Below are 23,515 nucleotides of genomic sequence, written 5' to 3'. Positions count from 1 at the left end.
GCACATTTGCCTGCCTGCATTCAAGTGTCAGGCGATTATACCAATTATTAATAGACCAGCATGGCCCATTTGCGATGGCTTTTCTCGCGCGGATATTAACATATTATGGTATTGTACCTTTAATCAATTTAGTATGTTACCGTGACAAATGTATTTCCGATATTTCCGTATGCTACATTCCTTACTTCACTGTGTTTGGAAATGTTTCCCGCCAGTGTATTTTCTTCTTCTTCTTATTATTATTATTATTGCTATTATTATTGACAGTAGATAAACTTACTTTCAACATTCCCTAAAGCCATTCACACATAATTCTGGACAAAGTAATAATCATGTATTTCTTTATTATCGAACCACTTACTATGAAGAGGCATGGGACGTATGTTTGTTTGCAGATTTCAAAATAGCGTCAGCATATTATCATCGGTGCTGCAGGGAAGACTAACATTAATGATCAAAAAGACCACATCGGTTGATCTGAGTATGTAGCAAAGTTGCAAGTTTGATAAGACCGAACGTGGCAGATTTGATGGAGGAGTAAAACAGCTGAGCAGCAGTGCCAAACTGACTCAGTTGTCTTGAGAGACCTGCCGTCGTGTTCTTGTCCAAAATATGAATGATTTAAACTCCACATTATTTCAACTATGTCATTTCTCAAAGCCAACAATGTGCATAATAATAGAAAATTATACAACGAGTAGAACGTAGAACAACAGAGGGAAGATGAGGGACAGGGAACTGTTGCTGAGATGCGTGGAAGTAGGAGGAAGGGAAAAGGTAGGAAAGGGAAATGTAGAGTAGAGGATAGGAAAAGACAGGTGGAACAGGGTCATGGGAAGGAGAAAAGGGAGGAGGAAGTAGCTTCTGCAGCTATCAAGAAAGATAGGGCTGACCAGGAGGGGAGGGGACCAAATGAGGTGGGTAGGGTTGAGGCTCTGGTCATGGGGGATTCCATCGTTAGACACGTGGGGAAAGTGTGTGGAGGAAAGGGAACCAGGGTAGAATGTTATCCAGGAATTAGGTTGAGGCAGATGTTGAGGAAGGTAGAAGAGAGGGAGGAGGGGAAGGAGAAGGTGGTAGTGTTTCACGTTGGTACTAACAACGTAAGGCAAGCTGATATAAGTACCAACATAGTTGGAGATATGTGGGATCTGGTAAATGCAGCACGGGTGAAGTTTAAGAAAGCGGAGATTGTTGTTAGTGGAATACTGTGTAGGAGGGATACTGACTGGAGGGTGATTGGGGATTTAAATGAGCCTATGGAGTGGGTATGTGGGAAACTGGGAGTGAAATTTCTAGATCCTAATGGGTGGGTAGGAGATAGGGATCTGCGCTCGGATGGCCTTCATTTAAACCGCAGTGGTACGTATAAGTTAGGAAATTTGTTTGGAAGGGTAATAGGGAGGTACATTCAGGGAAACGGGATGGCCTAGGGAGCGGTGATAAGGGAACAGGGAACTGGAAATCAAGTAGGGATGACATAAAATTGTTAGTGTTGAACTGTAGAAGTATTGTAAAGAAAGGAATAGAATTAAGTAATTTAATAGATATATATTTACCAGATATTGTAATAGGAGTTGAATCATGGCTGAGAAATGATATAATGGATGCAGAAATTTTCTCACGGCACTGGAGTGTGTATCGTAGAGATAGGATAGGAAAGGTGGGAGGGGGAGTGTTCATTCTGGTGAAAGAAGAATTTGTAAGCTACGAAAAAGTTAAAGATGAGACACATGAAATTCTAGGTGTAAGGCTCATTTCTAAAGATAATAGGCAACTTGATATATTTGGAGTGTACAGATCGGGAAAGGGTAGCACTGATGCTGATTCGGAATTATTTGATAGGATAGTCAGCTATGTGGGAAACGACATGGAAAGAAATGTGATTGTAGTGGGAGATCTGAATTTGCCAGACGTCAATTGGGAAGGAAATGCGAACGACAGGAAGCATGACCAACAAATGGCAAATAAGTTAATATGGGAAGGACAGCTGATTCAGAAAGTGATGAAACCAACCAGAGGGAAAAATATTTTGGATGTGGTGCTGATAAAACCAGATGAGCTCTATAGGGAAACTGAAGTAATAGATGGTATTAGTGATCATGAAGCTGTTTTTGTGGTAGTTAAAAATAAATGTGATAGAAAGGAAGTTCTTAAAAGTAGGACTGTTAGGCAGTACCATATGGCTGATAAAGCAGGTATGAGGCAGTTTCTAAAAAGTAACTATGATCGGTGGAAAACGGTAAATAAAAATGTAAACAGACTCTGGGATGGGTTTAAAGAAATTGTTGAGGAATGCGAAAACAGGTTTGTACCTTTAAAGGTGGTAAGGAATGGTAAAGACCCACCTTATTATAATAGAGAAATAAAGAGACTAAGAAGGGGGTGCAGACTGGAAAGAAATAGAGTTAGAAATGGCTGTGGAAGTAAGGAGAAATTGAAGGAACTTACTAGAAAATTGAATCTAGGAAAGAAGGCAGCTAAGGGTAACATGATGGCAAGCATAATTGGCAGTCATACAAATTTTAGTGAAAAATGGAAGGGTATGTATAGATATCTTAAGGCAGAAACAGGTTCCAAGAAGGACATTCCAGGAATAATTCATGAACAAGGGGAGTGTGTATGTGAGGATCTTCAAAAGGCAGAAGTATTCAGTCAGCAGTATGTAAAGTTTGTTGGTTACAAGGATAATGTCGAGATAGAGGAAGAGACTAAGGCCAAAGAAGTAATAAAATTTACATATGATAACAATGACATTTACAATAAGATACACAAGTTGAAAACTAGAAAAGCGGCTGGAATTGATCAGATTTCTGGGGATATACTAAAGACAATGGGTTGGGATATAGTACCATATCTGAAGTACTTATTTGATTATTGTTTGCCAGAAGGAGCTATACAAGATGAATGGAGAGTTGCTATAGTAGCCCCTGTGTATAAAGGAAAGGGTGATAGACATAAAGCTGAAAATTACAGGCCAGTAAGTTTGACATGCATTGTATGTAAGCTTTGGGAAGACATTCTTTCTGATTATATTAGACATGTTTGTGAAATTAATAACTGGTTCGATAGAAGGCAATTCGGTTTTAGGAAAGGTTATTCCACTGAAGCTCAACTTGTAGGATTCCAGCAAGGTATAGCAGATATCTTGCATTCTGGAGGTCAAATGGACTGTATCGCAATTGACATGTCTAAAGCATTTGATAGGGTGGATCATGGGAGACTACTGGCAAAAATGAGTGCAACTGGACTAGACAAAAGAGTGACTGAATGGGGTGCTATATTTCTAGAAAATAGATCTCAGAGAGTTAGAGTAGGTGAAGCTTTGTCTGACCCTGTAATAGTTGAGAGGGGAGTTCCTCAGGGCAGTGTTATCGGACCTTTATGTTTTCTTATATATATAAATGATATGAGTAAAGGAGTGGAATCGGAGGTAAGGCTTTTTGCGGATGATGTTATTCTCTATAGAGTGATAAATAAGTTACAAGATTGTGAGCAACTGCAACGTGACCTCGAAAATATTGTGAGATGGACAGATGTTGATAAACGGGGCTAAAAGTCAGGTTGTGAGTTTCACAAATAGGAAAAGTCCTCTCAGTTTTAATTACTGCGTTGATGGGGTGAAAGTTCCTTTTGGGGATCATTGTAAGTATCTAGGTGATAATATAAGGAAAGATCTTCACTGGGGTAATCACATAAATGGGATTGTAAATAAAGGGTACCGATCTCTGCACATAGTTATGAGGGTGTTTAGGGGTTGTAGTAAGGATGTAAAGGAGAGTGCATATAAGTCTCTGGTAAGACCCCAACTAGAGTATGGTTCCAGTGTATGGGACCCTCACCAGGATTACCTGATTCAAGAACTGGAAAAAATCCAAAGAAAAGCAGCTCGATTTGTTCTGGGTGATTTCCGCCAAAAGAGTAGCGTTACAAAAATGTTGCAATGTTTGGGTTGGGAAGAATTGAGAGAAAGAAGAAGAGCTGCTCGACTAAGTGGTATGTTCCGAGCTGTCAGCGGAGAGATGGTGTGGAATGACATTAGTAGACGAATAGGTTTGAATGGCGTCTATAAAAGTAGGAAAGATCACAATATGAAGATAAAGTTGGAATTCAAGAGGACAAACTGGGGCAAATATTCATTTATAGGAAGGGGAGTTAGGGATTGGAATAACCTACCAAGGGGGATGTTCAATAAATTTCCATTTTCTTTGAAATTATTTCGGAAAAGGCTAGGAAAGCAACAGACAGGGAATCTGCCAACTGGGAGATTGCTCTAAATGCAGATCAGTATTGATTGATTGATTGATTGATTGATTGATTGATTGATTGATTGATTGAACGTAGTGGTACAGGTATAGAAACAGGATCAAGGGAGACAAGGTCTCCACGTCTTGATAAACAAGTTAAATAACCGATTCCGTTTACAGAATGAACTCTCTTGCTGTTTGCGGACAGTATTTAGTTTGAAACGCACACATTATAACCTGCATGACACAAGTTACTGTATTAGAGTATACAGACAATCGTGCTGTGTGTACTATCTGTACTGTACTGTCTGCAAAGATGTAAATCTCTCTTCATGAATAACTTTATCGTTCAATAAAAAGGTATTACTCACTGTAGTGTTGCGTGCTGCAACTTGGCCGAAATTAAAATTTGCAAATCACAAATGTCGGAACGCTGTGGTAATTATTGTTACCGTGTTTTTGCGGTAGTTAGAGGTGAAAGAAGGTGCGGGCTTGAACGGGTCTCAAACTACGGAATCAAAGTTAATGTAAAATTTAACAAGGTTATATTTTCTTTTCAAAATTAAGAAATAACAAGTACGGCAGGTACAGAGTAGCAAGGCAACAAAAGGTGCAATTACAGTATTTACAGTATTTGGGCTTCGAGCCCCGAATTCACACTTCTAGGGCAATTAGCCCAACTTTACTCCAAAATAAGTTTTACCAGAGGGGCAGAAAACCCCATTCATGTTCAAGAGCACTTGCTCCAAATTACACAGAAGAGCCTCCTCGAGGCATACAACACTTAATTTTCAAGAAAGAGCCACACGCTCTCAAACTTTAAGCCTCTCAAAGGCCACACCAAACTCCACCTTCAAGTTGTCCTCTCAGGACATAGACACAGGGGTAACATACCCAACCTATTGAGGTCTATTAAATGAAAAAGGGTAATTACATGACCTCTAAAATAACAATTTGAGAGGAGGCGATCTGCACTCCTAATGTATCTGTTTCAAAACCTAATTTGGCTCTAGGCCACTGATGCAAGGGCTAATCCCATACAACGGAGGTGACTTTAGAAAAGAACAATTTACATAACATTAAGGAAGAATCGGTTATGAGAAATAAGTTCACCTCAAAGCAATATGAGTGGGAGCTCGAGAGGGTTAAGCACTCTCTATCCCAATATGTAGCTTTAAAAGAGAATAGACGCTAAGAGTAGTTACATTTTAGGAAAGGTTATATGGTGGAAACTCTTCGGACCCGCCCCGAGAGTTAAACTGCTGAGCTCGCAAAGAAAGAAGTTATTAATCGGCCATTACCTTGTTGTTGACCGCTGCCGAAGAAAGAGGCGCTTCCCGCCCCCTGCTATATACTTTACACACTAAAAGATGGAACAGAAGTGGCACCGAGACCCTAAAATCAGCAGTTTATATACTCTCGCGGAAAGTTCGAGGCGTTTTAGGGAAGAAAACACCCGCCCACAATCACTTTATTGGTTAGGGATAAGCAGCATATTCAAGTTGGGGGAAGATACATCAGATTGGTCAGAAATTAATTAAAGAAATTCGGGATTGGCTAAATACAAAACAAGGGGAAAGAGAGGGGTATACAGCCAACTTAGACAATAACCAAAAAAAATTTAAGAAGAAACAAACTTTTGAAATAAAAATTTCTCCAAAAAACAGTTCTTTCACATCGCACTAGGGTGCACCATTGTAGTTTTTCAGTAGTGTGCTCTAGAAGAGAAAGTTCACACTTCTTACTACCGGTAAAACAAAAATACATCAAAAGTGGCACAGTTCAAAAACTCCAAACTTTCCACGTAGTGACATCTTCTGAGAAACTTGAAATTGAATACCGTCAATAAAGTTCAGACTTCCTCCAGCAGAGGAGCTTCAACTGGCGCACATTTTAAATTAGCGGCGTGGAGGTGTACCGCCCGGTACAGACCTCCCCCCCCAAAAGTTCCTCCAAGGGGTAACACAGAGGAACATAAACTTTTGTTTGAAAATAAGGTCCAAGTTTTGATGTTGATATGGAGATTAATTGCAGAAGTATTTATAAAAGTTTCTTAATTTGGTTTGATTCAGTTTCAAAATTTTTGTAGTTACTGGTGAAGTAAAGTCTTTATGTTTGTAGAAGTTGAATTCAGAAGGAAAACTTTAGTTTTTAAAGTTGAGGAAAATTTTCTAAGTCCACCAAATATTGCAGTAGAATACCCAAGAAAAGGTAGTAAAGTTGAACAGGAATGTCCATATAGCTGGATATGTACTTCAAACGTTGATGATTTTAACGGCCAGACCAGCCGCCACTGCTTGCATTCAGAGGAGGCCGCCCGGGCCCCTCAAGTACCCTGAGATACCTCTCGCCCGCACTATGAGGGGAGAAGAGGTGTTGAACCACGCCGCGCCCGCGGTGAACATATACAGGCTGCGGGTCAGTAGCAGGTCGTGCGCCGCACATCAGCCTTGGCCGGGAGGAGAGCTCCGGCTCGCCGTGCACATGTCGTCCTCGCTGGGGTCGAGGGGGCCCTTCCTCTATCCCAGACGCGGCGCAGTGCCGCGCGGCTGCGGGGGCACTGAAACATTGAAGTTAGGCGGCAGAATTTTTGTTGGACCAGAATAATAGTAGGGTACATTCATTGTGGAGAGGTTGAGGGGCCAGCAGCGTGCAGCAATTCATTTCAGATGCGAGCCACTGTGTGTAGTGGAGCAGGAGACGGGAGCGTGGTAATGGCCGTGGTAAGGACAGAATGGCAGTTTAACTAATCGGGGAGGTTTACAAAAAATGCTTACATATAAAACAAAATATTATAGAAGGGGCAGAATGCCTTAAAAGTGAAAACTCAAAAAAATATAACCTTCATAATCCTTTCAAATTATATAAAGCAAGTTGACACAAAATTTACACTGGTTTCACCTGCGACAGGTGAACCCTAAATATCCTCTCGGTGGCTGGGTTGCTTAATAACAACGTAACCGGTGTAAGGAAATCGAGAATTATGCACGGCCCATGAAATCTGGGGGCAAGCTTGCCCGCGGGAACAAAATTCTTGACCATCACTTGGTCGCCTACCTTCAAATTGGTGGGTCTCCGTCCACGATCATATCTTTCCCTAACCTTTTCATGAGATACTTTAAGATTGGCTTTAGCCTTCTTCCAAAGATCTTTGATATTATCCGGATCTATTGTCTCAGGTAGAATGTCACTCAGAGACCAGAGGTTAGAGAGCGGCGTGTTGGGAACGAACTTGAACATCAAAGCAGCTGGAGAAAACTTGTGAGATTCATGAACCGCCAAATTCAAAGCAAAAGCTAACCAATGCAGGGACGTGTCCCACCTAGAATGATCTTCATGATGATAGGCAATAAGCGCGGACCTGAGATTACGATTAACCCGTTCAGCCAGAGATGGTTGAGGGTAATAAGCCGAAGTCGTCACATGAGAGATGGGCAGGTCAAAGCAGAATTAACGAAAAAGATTTGATGTAAACGCCTTAGCATTATCAGACACAATATATTGGCACGGACCAAAAGAAGCAAAAATAGAATTTAAGCAAGTAATGGTGGACTGAGCGGTAGCCAGCTTAGTCGGAAATAACCAGGAAAATCTTGTAAAACCATCTACGCATACAAAGATGAACTTGTTGGCATTTCCCTTTGACTGGGGGAAGGGTCCTACATAATCAATATACAGGCGTTCCATGGGGCGCGACGCTTGATGCGAAGACAAAAGGCCTACCTTGGTGGACATAGTTGGTTTACTAAGCAAACAAGATTTACAAGCTTTTACTACTTCACGAATTTCACCGTCCATACCCTTCCAGATGAACATTTCACGAATCTTCTCACGAGTTTTAAAGATGCCTAGATGCCCTCCTAATGGGGTTTCATGATAATACTTGAAGATCATAGGTACAAGAACCGCTGGAACGACAACCTTCATCATCTTATCATGCCTGGATGGGCAACATAAAACACCATTCCTCAGAACATAAGGGACGACATGATCCCCAGAAGAAAGGGTTTCCATTATCGGAGCCAGCGTCGGATCTTCACGTTGGTATTTCTCGATATCCCTAAAGAGCATGGGAGATGCATCAGTTAAGATGGCATTAACATCAGGTAGTATGGACTCGGGAGGTGATGAACTGTCGACCGGTTCATCGGTCTCGATGTCGTTGGAAAACATACGGCTGAGTCCATCAGCAACAACATTTTCGGTACCTCGGATATGCCTGACATCGAATTGGAAGGCAGAAATACGGATGGCCCAACGGGATATACGACCAGTACGACGCGGCCTACCTAAGACCCAGCTTAAGGCTTGATTATCTGTCTCCAGGTCGAATTTGACATGTTCCAGATAGAGACGGAACTTTTCTAAGGCAAATAAGACTGCCAAACCTTCGAGCTCATAGATGGAATACTTGGCTTCTTGAGCCGACAAGGTCCTAGATGCATAGGCGATGGGTCGCCTCCCTAGTTCAGTCTCTTGAAGAAGGACTGCAGCTACTGCTGACGACGACGCGTCGGTTTGGACGATGAATTTCTTTGAGAAATCAGGCATAGCAAGTACAGGGGCATTACAGAGAGCTAATTTAAGATCTTCAAAAGCGGCTTGTTGAGAAGGTCCCCACTCGAATTTGATGCCTTTCCTACGAAGAAGGTTCAAGGGCGCCGCTCTATTAGCGAAGTTAGGAATGAACTTCCTGAAGAAATTCACCATACCAATGAACCTGGCGATACCTTTAATGTCCTTGGGAGGTTTAAAATCACGGATGGCCTGTGTTCTAGAATGATCGACGGCAACACCATCAGGTGACACAATATGCCCTAGGAATAACATAGAGGGCTTAGCAAAGGCAACCTTGGACAACTTGACAGTTAACCCAGCCTTACGAAGGCGATTAAGAACTTCTCGCAGATGATCTAGATGTTCTTCAAAGGTCTCCGAAAATACGACGACATCATCCAAGTAGTGATACAAGTACTCAAATTTGATGTCGGAGAAGACCCTATCTAGCAGCCTAGTGAGTACAGCTGCTCCCGTGGGGAGCCCGAAAGGCACGCGGTTGTATTCGTATAAATTCCAGTCCGTGCCAAACGCTGTAAGATGTTTAGACTCTTCCGCTAGGGGAATTTGATTATAGGCCTGATTCAAGTCCAAGATAGTAACGAACTTGGCCTTACGAAACCATGAAAAACAAGAATGAAGGTCAGGAAGGGGCACAGATTGTAACACCACCTTCCGATTGAGAGCCCTATAATCAATGATAGGACTGAAGCCACCTTGGGGTTTCGGGACTAGAAAAATAGGCGAAGAATACGCCGACTTAGAGGGTCTAATAATACCATCCTTCAACATCTGATCGATGATTTCTTTCAGAGCCTTCATTTTTGGTGGAGATAGCCTATAAGGTGGAAAACGGACAGGAATCGAATCCGTGACCTCAATTTTGTATTCAATAAGGTCAGTAACACCAAGAGTACCAGAGAACACCTCTGGAAATGACTGACACAACTTACGAATACTATCAGCCTGCTCCTCAGGTAGATGTCTAAGGTCTAACAACATCTCATCCTGGGTAGGCGAAATAGATGAACATGATACAGAATTACACTTTAACAAGGGAATTTTACAATTGGACGCAAATTTGAATGTGCACGACTTACTCTGAAGATCGAGCACAAGACCAGTGTGAGAAATGAAGTCCGCTCCCAATATGATGGGGCAAGACAAGTGCTTAGCCACAAACAGTTTGGTTTTCCATGTAAATTTAAAAATACGGATTTTGACCTGTACAGAACCTAGAATTTCTAATGGAGATGAATTAGCCGAAACATATTGAACAGTAGATGAGCCATAGTCAGGTAATTTACAAACAGACTTCAATTTTGAATACCATTGGTCCGAAATAATTGAACAAACACTGCCTGAATCTAATAGAGCGGTTATAGGCTCGTTATTTAACTCAATCTTAAGAAAAGGAACAGGTGCGGGGGTATCCCTGAATTTACGACCATTTTGCCAGGGGCTGAGCCTTGGGAAGCAGAATTAGTCGACTCAGCCGAAGCCGCTGGTCACATTTTATTATTGGCATTGGTGGAATTTGCACCAGAAGTTGAGCAGGAGGGGGTGCTATTTGAGTTTGGGCAATTCTTGGCGATATGTGAGAAAGCCCCACATTTAAAACAGCCTTGTGATGAACCAGTTCCATTATTTGCCCTACTAGACTTGATCAGTGGACACTTATTGCGAAGATGGTCAGGCGACCCGCAAGCATAACATTTACGAGGTGTGACTGATCGGCGAGGTGGAGGCCGAGTATTACTAAAAGAAGGCGGGGGTTCTTTCGCGACACGCAAGGAATCGGCGTATCTCACTCCTTCCGCTGAGACGGCCAACGCTTCAAGTTCAGAGAAAGTTTGCGGGCACGCCGCGAAACACAAATATGACCTATAGGATGGTGAAAGTCCTTCTACAATAGCCTGTACAATCTGATCTTCAGGAAAATGAAGAGCGAACACCCTAGTATAAAACTTAATGTCTTGGATGAAGTCTGCTAAGTTTTCATCCAAACGCTGTACACGATAATAGTACTTCTGAATAAGGGAGGACCTGGCCCTAGCCGGGATGAAGTTAGCTAGCAAGTGGGCGTGGAAATCCTCAATAGATGATTGCTCGGCAATGGCTCTTACTATTTTGTCTGAGAGAATACCAATTGCATAGGGATAGATGATTTGCAAAATTTGACACGGAGAAAGAGAAAAAACAAGGGCATGATCCTGAAATTCAACTAAAAACCTTAAGAAGGAAATAACTTCACTAGTGGTGTTGACAGAAATCTTCGAGATACCTCTGAGCAACATTGCCAATGGATGAGGCAAACTGCTGAACCCAGGTGACATAGTCGGTAAAGGTTTAATTGGCAAAGAAGTTAATTCAGAACGTACATTATTCAATGAGTTACGGCGTTCAGACTCGTTGTCCAATGGGGCAGAGATAGTTTGAGCAGCAACGGTTATCCTATTGACTTCTCCCTTAGGAGGCTCTTCCTCGCTACCTGCACTCATCGGGGTTGGTTGATCGATTTTGGGAGGAACTTCCCCCGTTAACAATTGGGTAACCTTACTGGATAATTCAGAAATATTTTCAAGCAACATACTAGCTTCCTTCCTCCGAACGTCATTCAATTTCAGAGACAACAGATCGTTAACTCTATTTGAAAAATGATATAGCCTGGCTTGCACACGCTTAATTTGATTAGGAGAAGGATCATTTTCATCAAAAAAAACTAACTACCGATGCTAGCCCAGTAGTATTCTCGGTGATCGTGGAAAGAGAGTCGTCAATTTCTTTCTCTCCCAAAGTGGGGATGGAAATGGGCAAATCAAGGGACTCTCTAAGCTTGTTTGTGTCTACCGCAACCGTGCCTCCAGATTGCACATTTCTGATAGTTAATTCATCGATTAACTCCTCCTTCCGCAAATAGTTAAGATGGAGAACATCGCGAGGGCCGGGCATGATGCCAGAACAATTTTGAAAAAAAAAATCAGAAAATTCCAGCAACTGAGAAAATTGTTAGAGTTCGGAACACAACAATGTTTAGCCGTCAAAAGGGGCTAAATTGAGACCCATTCAACCACGCTCTGCTACCACTTGTTACCGTGTTTTTGCGGTAGTTAGAGGTGAAAGAAGGTGCGGGCTTGAACGGGTCTCAAACTACGGAATCAAAGTTAATGTAAAATTTAACAAGGTTATATTTTCTTTTCAAAATTAAGAAATAACAAGTACGGCAGGTACAGAGTAGCAAGGCAACAAAAGGTGCAATTACAGTATTTACAGTATTTGGGCTTCGAGCCCTGAATTCACACTTCTAGGGCAATTAGCCCAACTTTACTCCAAAATAAGTTTTACCAGAGGGGCAGAAAACCCCATTCATGTTTAAGAGCACTTGCTCCAAATTACACAGAAAAGCCTCCTCGAGGCATACAACACTTAATTTTCAAGAAAGAGCCACACGCTCTCAAACTTTAAGCCTCTCAAAGGCCACACCAAACTCCACCTTCAAGTTGTCCTCTCAGAACATAGACACAGGGGTAACATACCCAACCTACTGAGGTCTATTTAATGAAAAATGGTAATTACATGACCTCTAAAATAACAATTTGAGAGGAGGCGATCTGCACTCCTAATGTATCTGTTTCAAAACCTAATTTGGCTCTAGGCCACTGATGCAAGGGCTAATCCCATACAACGGAGGTGACTTTAGAAAAGAACAATTTACATTACATTAAGGAAGAATCGGTTGTGAGAAATAAGTTCACCTCAAAGCAATATGAGTGGGAGCTCGAGAGGGTTAAGCACTCTCTATCCCAATATGTAGCTTTAAAAGAGAATAGACGCTAAGAGTAGTTACATTTTAGGAAAGGTTACATGGTGGAAACTCTTCGGACCCGCCCCGAGAGTTAAACTGCTGAGCTAGCAAAGAAAGAAGTTATTAATCGGCCATTACCTTGTTGTTGACCGCTGCCGAAGAAAGAGGCGCTTCCCGCCCCCTGCTATATACTTTACACACTAAAAGATGGAACAGAAGTGGCACCGAGACCCTAAAATCAGCAGTTTATATACTCTCGCGGAAAGTTCGAGGCGTTTTAGGGAAGAAAACACCCGCCCACAATCACTTTATTGGTTAGGGATAAGCAGCATATTCAAGTTGGGGGAAGATACATCAGATTGGTCAGAAATTAATTAAAGAAATTCGGGATTGGCTAAATACAAAACAAGGGGAAAGAGAGGGGTATACAGCCAACTTAGACAATAACCAATAAAAATTTAAGAAGAAACACACTTTTGAAATAAAAATTTCTCCAAAAAACAGTTCTTTCACATCGCACTAGGGTGCACCATTGTAGTTTTTCAGTAGTGTCCTCTAGAAGAGAAAGTTCACACTTCTTACTACCGGTAAAACAAAAATACATCAAAAGTGGCACAGTTCAAAAACTCCAAACTTTCCACGTAGTGACATCTTCTGAGAAACTTGAAAATTAATACCGTCAATAAAGTTCAGACTTCCTCCAGCAGAGGAGTTTCAACTGGCGCACATTTTAAATTAGCGGCGTGGAGGTGTACCGCCCGGTACAATTATATTAAAAATAGATATATTCTGTAAATACATCACGATTGGAGGAAAGCTTTTGTGGACTGCGATAGTCAGCGAGCAGCCATTTACCCAAATATATAAATAACTGAAATTGCAACAATTACTGTTGGAAAGGGAATACTTTAACAACAAATACCAACAGATTCAATACGAGACGAAAACATCTAGGACACAAAGAAAAGATCACGCTGAGAATTGCTTTCTAGACAGCACTACTTGCATACTTATTTCTCACACTATAACTGAAAAGTGGCCGTATGAAACATGCAGTGGCAGATTTTTATCATAACATCCAAGATGAAAAGAACGACATTTCATTTTATCCATTCTCACGAAACCGCTCATGTTCTTTCCTCCGACATCTGACTACATTTCCACTAGTTACAAGCCACTGAAGCTTAACACAAAATCCTATATGAGATAAATTATGAATCCTCCGTTCTGCCGGGTAATCAAATCTCCTCGCACAAGATTGCAGGAATAAAATTTATATTTATAACTAGAGTCGCCAGCTGATAGGATATTATCTGTTGTGTTTGCAGGTTTGGTATCTGAACTCTGGGCTCCGGGGTCAGCTAAAATTTGTTCGTGTAAAATAATTTAATAATAATATCATTGGCATTACGTCACACTAAAAACTTTTGCGGTTTTCGGAGGCGCCGATTTGCCGGAATTTACTCCCGCAGTACTTTTCGTGTCAGTAGATTTACTGACGTATTTGAACTCCTCCAAAATCCACCGGGCTAACACAGGATCGAACCTACCAAAACGGATTCAGAAAGCTAGCAACTTAACAGTCTGAGCCATTAAGCCGGGCAAAATATTTAATAGAGTTGAAAGGAAAATACAAACGATTATTCATCTCCTCATTGCATTATTGGCTGTTAGAGTGGGATGGCGTGATCTGTTCTGTTGCTACTTGAAATGTTTTGAATATTAACTCGCAGTGATGAATTGATAATCATCAACAACCCAAATCTACTACAAACTAAATAGTAAAGCTTAATACATACAAGGTAGATGACATGTTCCTCGTGCGAGAAAATCAGAGAAAATTCTTAATTAACTAAAACAGCCTATAAATAATATCATATCCATCGTTAAGTTGTAGATTAGGTGCATCAGAATGAACCACGTAGGCCAATCAGCATCGGTGAGGATCGAGTCAAAACAGTATGTTCTCTCATTTGAAGATTCCTCGTGTGGCAACACATTCGTTGACTGTGAAACCTCATAACTTCACTGCAAAATACCGACGGTTCAATTACTCGTCCTCTGTTAATCATAAATTGACAACATGCCTGAAAATTCCATGTTAACTGAAACTTGGATGTTCTATGATGAGTATAATGAACTCGGTAGTGCCCTCCAGAAGATTTGCAAGTAGGAGAAATATCTCGATAAAGTACACTTATATTACAGTCTTAGTGACCTCGTACACACGGTCCTCGAATTCATAGCTGTGTCACTCTAATCGTCTCCATCATGGCGAGGAATTACTATTTATAACTACGTACGTGGGTACATTATCAGAGGAAATCTGCTGTGTTAACAGCAAGACAAATTAAATTTATGAAAGTGAAAGGTCCATTACCGTAATTTAAGAGTTTGTCTCTTCATTGAGCACATTGTACAACACTTCAAAAATGTGTCATCTCCGGTGTCGTGTTATTTTTTCAAATTATAACACCAGATATTTCCAGTCGCGTTATATGTTATGGCAAATTCCCATAATCGATATTTGTCATACAAATTTCCTGAATTCATGGAGTGCACCTTTGTAAAGGCAACTGAATATTCAGAAGTAAATGATTAAATGGCTTGCTTGATTTTACTGTAATGTTCTGCGTAATACAAGTCAGCTTTAACTTAAGTTCCTCATGCAGTAAGTATAAGCTGAGCAGGATGAGGAACACGCTGCGCAATTTTCCTACATTTTAATATTTTCGTTTCATCTTTCATCTTTAAATTTGGCCATCATATTTCAACAACAAACATGTATACTTTTCCATGTATTATTGGTACGCCTGGGATTGATCTCAGGTATGGTACGATTGTAATGGAAGCTGAATCTCCAGCATTTAATGAACAACTTGTGAGATTTAACTGATATGTTCTGTCTATTACAACTTAGCTTTAAACCAAGTGCCTCATCTCGTAACTATACAATGCATCGTCGTATCAGAGAACCACGCCACGCGGACAATTCAAAACGGATGCCCTTACTGATAAACAACATCAAAATTGGATGGAAGCAAGGGGAAATTTTCGTTATTCACCAAGAGAAGATAACGTCAGATTGATAGAAATTTAATTAATTTATTGATCCCTAAAAGACAATGATCCCATTACCTAATAGGAGTGCTTTTATCGCACCGATTACGTTATTCAGTCCGTGAAGCAGTAGCCCACAACGAGGGAAGGCTCCGTTTCTCAAGCGAGGTAGATAAAGAACACGGCGCGTCAAGCCCTACTGTGTGAGAGGGAAACGCGCAAGCAGAGAGTCACAGAAATTGAATAACCCAAGCTTGTTAAATTTTTTCGGGGGAATACAATTTCCATGGTGAGGGGGAAAACAACAGATGCTTCAACGTTCTAAAACCCAAGGAACTGATTTCTACTCAGCACAGGTACCAGATGTGGGCGAAATAAAAAGAGAGAACAGCCAAGATATAATTAAGGTTGCTGAGAACGAAAGAGTTACAACTCAAAAAATGAATTTTTGAAATCTTTCTGCCAATGTTTACCATATGACGACCTCTACAAGCTCCAAAATTGTAAAAGCACAACATATAATGCATTCATTTTAGCAAGCACTTCAGTTTTCATTGTTCTGAAATTTGTCGCATTTCTTAAATTAAAATGCTATCCTTATGAGTTGTAACTCTTTTCCACATTATAACAACCATTTAATATTCGCGTACACACCAATTTCCATAAAAATTATGTAACACGTCAATTTTTGAGAGGCAGTGGTATAAACTGCTATAACTCTAAACACTTCTCTTGAAAGGCATAGATTTTGAAATGTAACTATTTCGCTCTGGGACAGTGAATTATGCAGCCATGCTTTAATTCATTTTTCTGGTAGAGGCGAACCAATAACAGGAAGTCGGCTGCCCTCAGAAAGAAATGTTTGTTAGTGTCTGTTGAGGGGGCCGTGTCATCAAAACACGACGGTGTGATATTTCCTTTTCTAGTGTCCAGAGCTTATGCTAGGAGTGCGGGTCGCCTGTCGAGAAGTCGGAGCTCTTTGTGAGTTGTATATTTTGCTCTCCGTTCAGAGCGGTTAGAGAATAGAATCCAGGAATTAATATGGAAAACCTAGGGGTGGAAACAGTGGAATTGTAAATAGATTGAATAATAATTGCAACCGTTAATTTGGACGCTGAACTACACAAGCTTATAATATTTGTACTAAGGAATTTGTACTTACGATTGGACGAACTAATGCCATGAAGATGATGATGCTTGTTATATAATGGGACTTAACTTCCAAGGTAATCGGCCCCAACTGAGCCCATTCGGTGTTATCTAATATCTGCTTATGTGTGGACGGACTCATTCCGGTGAGGCAAGTAAGCACACCAAACACTATCTGGTATATTTTCAAAGCTGGAGCCCTTGAGTTCGAGTGTCGCGCGCGGTACACGTGTACCTTAACGTTCGTGCAGCCCACTAGTTCGGAGAAGTGTAAGTGAACAGTTACTAAATAGGCCAATATTTTATGTAGCAGTGACACATTTTCCAACCCATCAAGAATAAAGTCTCACTAGTATGGTTGTCGATATCACAAACGTACCCATGAACCTAACTGGAGTCAATATTATCAGCATGAAACACTAATCACCAATGAAAGACACTACGAGGCCCATGTTCATCACAAGATAGAGACGAGATAAGTAATAATAATTATTATTTTATTTAGGAGAGTAGTAACCGCACACGGTCATCTACATAAATCTGTAAATATAAATCACTTATGGCGATCTTAAGTTTCCTAATTACCTAGCATATACTGTAATTGGTTTAATGCATGTCCTCTTATGGTTAATGGATTGCCTAAGTGAGTATTAATTCGTGCAGTGAAAATATTAGTAAACACGAGTGTACAGATATCTTTGCTTAAGGTTCAGTCGATATGAAATGATTTTACTTTAGAAAATATTATAACTAATGTAGAAATATTTATTTATATATTACCATAGATTATTTATTGCCTGATTATAAACGTGTCAGGCTTCAAATATCATGGGAATAATATCTGCAAGGTAACATTTACCGAATCAAACATTTCATGATGATCAGACAGAAAAATATAATCTCAGTGGAAGAAGGAAACTCAGAAACATACTAATATTTTAAAACTCAAATTAAGCTCTTCCCCAAAGGAAATCTACCCAGAAGAACTAAGGTATTACAAAAACTCATAGCACTACAATAAGAACGCTTACTATTAAAAGCTGCATTTCTCATCTTGCAAGTAATCCGAAAAGAAACAGGGTATTTCTGAAGAAAAAGGGCGGTAGAAATCCAACAAAATGTTATATGGAATGGAAATATAAAAATAATTATCAATGACAAAATCATTCGAGATTATAGAATTAATATAACACTGCTTGGGAAATAATAAATTATGAAAGTGGTAGGAGGTACTAAAAGAGTCAACAGCTACTGCACCACTTATCCTGATTTACTTCCTTATAAACAAGTACAAACTGGAAAATAAGTTTGATATCCTTGAGGAGAATTACAATTTACCGTCTGATATTCTGAGTTACCATCAATTACAGATGTAATGATGTAAATTGTATGCGACATGAAATTACATTTAAAAGTTCTGTCCGCGGTAACTGGTAGTATACATGAATTGTGTACGACGAGTGGCAAGTAAATAATATCCTTGTGTATAATTTCTACTGCGCAATTATCTCAAGTTTCCATCGCATTTGTGTTGCTTTTCTGCACATGAATTCCAATCCCTAATATTTCAAATTCTCGTTTGCTGCTGTAAGAGGGTATTTACTCTCTTATGTCGTTTCATAAAATAACCCGCCTGTGCCTCTGTGCCACTTCTCACAACTACAAACAAGATTACACATTTAATAGATTTCGGACAACTTAATAATTTGTAGACTATAGCACGGAGCGCTATTATGGAGTAAAGACATTGCATAACAGTATTTTGGAGTGTCACTGAACTCGAAGTGTGGAACTATAGGTTGCTGAGTGGCAACAATATTATTCTATTCATACAAGAAAGCAAAGATCTACTTCCACTGTTGTTTTCACACAATTACACTTTTAAAGATATATCCACAAAACGAACATCTAATCAGCCATACTCCACAATAAGTAGATAGAAGGGTATTGACGGTAACTTATTGGACAAACAAACTTTCAGGCACAGCAAAACTCCACGACACTTCTCCAGAGTGAGATAAGAATGTTATGTAATAATAACAATAATGTTACTGAGCCACACATCCCGGCTGTTGTTCAAGGAAAGACCTGTTAAAAAAACGTGGCACTGTATACATGAGAAGAGTGTGGCCTGAATCGTGTGTTAGTGGACTGGTAACATCGACGATTTTACCACTGAGAAAATTTACCATTGTATACATCGCTTTGGATGGGCGTTAGCCCAAACCATGTCAGTCCTAGAACAATAGTGTGAAAATGCTTGACATGAACGGTGGGGCTAGCATAACATTTTGGGTTCAAAACATACACGGGTGTGAAATTTAATGGAAAGCAATATATACTTAATAGATCTACCTGTTAAGATTAGTGTCCAAAAATGTCCACAATGATTCTGAATATGGAAAGCAAAGTGCAACATGTATACGACACTTAGAGAAGTTCCAATTAGATCACATTCGTTGGTTTCTTCTGCCATTATCTACAAAATAACGAGGAGAGCTATTTTCATTTGAATTCTCTTTAATCACCGCAATACTGGAATTAGCTATAGTTGCATCACTAATGTCTTCTTCTTCAATAAATTAGGTGTTGGATTCAATATTACTGGTTATCAGAAAATCTGGGTCAGGGTTTGAATCATCAATCTAGGGTTAAACAGTCGTCAACAAGATGAGTTTTTTGCTAAGTGCTTTAAGTCGTACCGACACAGATATGTCTTATGGCGACGAACACAAAGCAAGATGAGAATTGAGACATAAACGTACCTGCAAGTCGAATACAAGGGTGTAGCCGTTCTATAATATATTTTCTAAGATTAAGAATTCCAGAACATAACGTTGAAGCGTACCATATAACAACATGGGCGTTACAAATAAGGTCTAAATATGTGCTCCTTGTGAGTGTACTTACGAAAAGAACAAATGACCAATGATATAAAACATTGGTGTAGATGTTCACTAAGGCGAGCTACCAGCTCTGTCCAAAAATGAGTCTTGTGGGAAAACATTTTAAATTCATTTATTAAAATGGCTTGATCGTTCTGAAGTGTTCTACGAAACCTACCACCCGCACTTATAATAGAGAAGCATCTATTCTGGAGACTGAGTGAGCAGGTGTTCACAAAACTTACCACACTCGTTACAAGAGTGAGAGAGGTTCCACCACATTCTTTAGAAGAACGTCCCAGTTCCACACCACAGGTCAGCATATGTAGTTTTATTGCACGCTCTAGAAAATTTACCATCAAATTGACATCAACAGCGTGACCGTAGCTTGGATTGACTCACGGGATGCTTTCCAACTTGCCTCTTCCCAAAATCTTTTTACCTAATTCGTTACACCAATGTGAACGTTTTCAGCAACAAAACATATTGTGCATTCGAAAATTAGATTTCTTGAATTACTTACCGTTACATTCTTTACAAGTTGGTTGGCGCCCAGCAATTGCGTGAGCAGGTGTGTTTGAACACGAGATATCAGGGGAAACGCTCACCACAAGAGTGCGGAAGCCTTACAATATCTTTAAGCAGTTGCTTGTTAAGCGTCCACATTTCACGAAACCTTTTACCACATTAGTTACGGAGTTCGGGTGAAATTCAGTATGTATGAACAAGTGTCTCCGAAAATTATATTTGCAGGAAACGTGCTATGATAGTCAAGAAATGAGTGACATCAGGCGAAACGTTCACCACAAGGGTACGGAGGCTTATAAATTTCTTTTATCAGGTGCCCATTAAGTGTGCTCTTTTCAAGAAACATTTCACTACATTAGTTACGACAATTCGGGTGACAGATGTTTCCGAAAATTATATTGGCGGAAAACGCACTCCAACATTCAACATGAGAATGTGACCTATATCCATCCAGTGTGTATGTGTTTTGATAATTCCTATATCACAACCTCGCACTATATTCAAAAGTAGGAGATATTATCAGTGAACACAGTATTATGAAGGTAGAGTATCTGTGTGATATAACAATTGCCAATAAAAAGAATATGCAAGTTGTGTTGATACGCAGAGACAGTGAAGCATACTTATCTAAATGTGTGCTTTGTTCAAGGTGTTGACTGCAATTGGTGGATTGGTCCTTGCTTTCGGTTTCAGGCTATTTTTGTTGTCGATTATTGTGTAAATATGGAGTCTTCCTGCGATATATTGTGAGTGTATTTTGAGTATGCTTTTGTGAACTGATGGGGTGCCAATCACAGATATTTTTCGGAATAAGATTAATTATTTTAGAATCAGTTGATTTATTGATGAAGCTAGCTGAAACCCTACCTATTAAGTCGTTTTCAGAAGGCTAGGTAACGCCTCAAGAAGACGTAACAGTACACAGCATTATGTACATGCCTTGGGAGATAAAAAATTATCATGCTCTATTAACATTCGGGAGAATCTTTCTGCTGAACTCTGGCGCTTATCCTACGGACATTTCGAAATATTATTTTATCAATTTATTTTATTCTGATTATCTTAGTAATTTATTTAGATAGATTGCATTTGATGCAGAAGCGTGAGCCGGTCAAGTATATTAACCACACTTGATTTTTTATCATATTGCAATGGTTAATAATTAACATTACCTGTATATTACATATATGGTGCCCAGTGAGAGGCACTTAGTACTTTATTTGATTATTATAGTCATATTGCAATGGTTATTAAAGATTTCAATTGTTATTCACATATATTACAGTGTGTGTGCAAGATATTACATATCCAGTTTGCACTCTTCAAGAAACTTCTTACAACATCCATTACGACAGTGCGGGCTCTGCCTGCAAGTCGCAAATATTTGTTGTCGATTAGGTTGAAATATTACCACATTGAACACAATAATGTGGACGTGTTTATTCACCACTGTCTTTTTCATGCAAGTAAGGAATATATATGGGCAAGTGCTTATTCAAATCAGACTTTCCACCAAAACTGTTACACACATCGTTCTCAAGAATGTGAGAGAGCTGCAACATATCTCGTGTTTTGGAAGTCTCGCCTTAGTAATAAAACGAATTATCGCATTGATTACTGCAATTTAGACGCTCCCCAGTATGAAAACGATCTTCACAGTCATTACCAGAACATGGACTCTTGTTAGTATGTATAGGAGGTGTTGCTGAATAGTGATTTTGTCTAGACGCTCACCAGTACTTGTACGTACGTGTGCCTGGCTCCACGGTTAAATGGTTACTGTGCTGGCCTTCGGTCACAAGGATCGCGGGTTCGATTCCCGGCAGGGTCGGGAATTTTAACCTTAATTGGTTAATTTCGCTGGCACGGGGGCTGGGTGTATGTGTCGTCTTCGTCATCATTTCATACTTATCACGACGCGCAGGTCGCCTACGACGTCAAATCAAAACATCTGCATAAGGCGCTCGAACTTGTCCTCAGATACTCCCGGCACTAAAAGCCATACGTAGGTGTGGCGAAGATGCGAGATCTCTGGATACACATTACCGCATTCATTACAGAAATGTCGACGGTCCTCAGTACGCGTAAGTAGTTGACAGCGCAGATGTGACTAACGAGAAAATGTCTTTCCACATTGATCACAGGAAAGTGGACGCTCATCCAGTATGTGTAAGCAGGTGGCGCCGAAGACGCGACTTCAAAGAAAACTTCCTACCACATTGCTCACATGAGTGAGGACGCTCACCAGTATGTGTAAAATGGTGTTCGCGAAGATTCCTTCTCGAAAAAAACCTCTTACCACACAATTCACAAGAGTACGGACGTTCACCACTATGAATTACATAGTGTGTACGAAGATTCCTTCTTGTGAAAAACTTCTTACCACATCGTTCACAGGAGTGTGGACGATCATCAGTATGTGTAACCAGGTGATCCCGAAGTGTTACTTTCAGTGTAAAATTAGAGCTACATTGATCACAAGAATATGGACGGTCGCCGGTGTGTGTAAGCATGTGACGCATAACATGAGACTTCTGAGAAAAGTTCTTACCACATTCTTTACAGGAATGTGGGCGCTCACCAGTATGTATAATCAGGTGGTCCTGAAGACTTGACTTCCGTGTAAAACTTGAACTACATTGATCACAGGAGAATGGACGCTCGTCGGTATGTGTAACCATGTGACGCATAACATGCGACATCTTAAGAAAGTTCTTACCACATTCTTCACAGGAATGTGGACGCTCACCACCATGTGTAATCAGGTGTTCACGAAGACTTGACTTACGTTTAAAACTAGAACTACACTGATCACAGGAATATGGACGCTCGCCGGTATGTGTAAGCATGTGACGTTTAACATAAGACTTCTTAAAAAATTTCTTACCACATACATTACAGGAATGTGGACGCTCAACACCATGTGTAGCCAGGTGTAGCCGAAGATGCGACTGCCGGGAAAACTTAGAACCACATTCATTACCACAGAGTGCCCTTTGGCTAATGGGATGGAGCGACCTATGATCAGAATTATAGGACAAGTGTGGGTTGCATTCATTTGTGCACATTACCTCACTTCCTTCTTTCAATAACGCAACGTTCCCAAATCTAGAAAAAAAAAAAAAAAAAAATTATTACATTTTACGATTAAGATAACAAAATCAAATACAATATACAGAAGCAAACACAGTATATGTACAAAGATTGCTTCTTATCACATTACATGGCACTCCAAATCTCATTAATTTTATATGAAGGCTCTAACACATAAGCCCATATAATTC

The 23,515-nt window shown here is 40.1% G+C and overlaps 1 protein-coding gene across 1 annotated transcript in view; it reads right to left on the bottom strand.

Annotated features, from left to right (window-relative positions):
- Nucleotides 1–23,515, bottom strand: part of LOC136882153 (zinc finger protein 480-like) — a 297,571-nt gene that overhangs the window by 209,617 nt on the left and 64,439 nt on the right. Inside the window, exon 5 of the mRNA XM_068229479.1 lies at nt 23,119–23,339. Within this exon, the coding sequence (XP_068085580.1) occupies nt 23,119–23,339 (221 nt within the window). The remainder of the gene's footprint in view (nt 1–23,118; nt 23,340–23,515) is intronic.

The sequence above is a fragment of the Anabrus simplex genome, chromosome 10 (genome assembly GCF_040414725.1).
Source record: "Anabrus simplex isolate iqAnaSimp1 chromosome 10, ASM4041472v1, whole genome shotgun sequence".
In the NCBI taxonomy this organism is placed as follows: Eukaryota; Metazoa; Arthropoda; class Insecta; order Orthoptera; family Tettigoniidae; genus Anabrus; species Anabrus simplex.
Note: the sequence above shows the minus strand (reverse complement) of the source record. Positions and strands in the feature narration are given on the sequence as shown.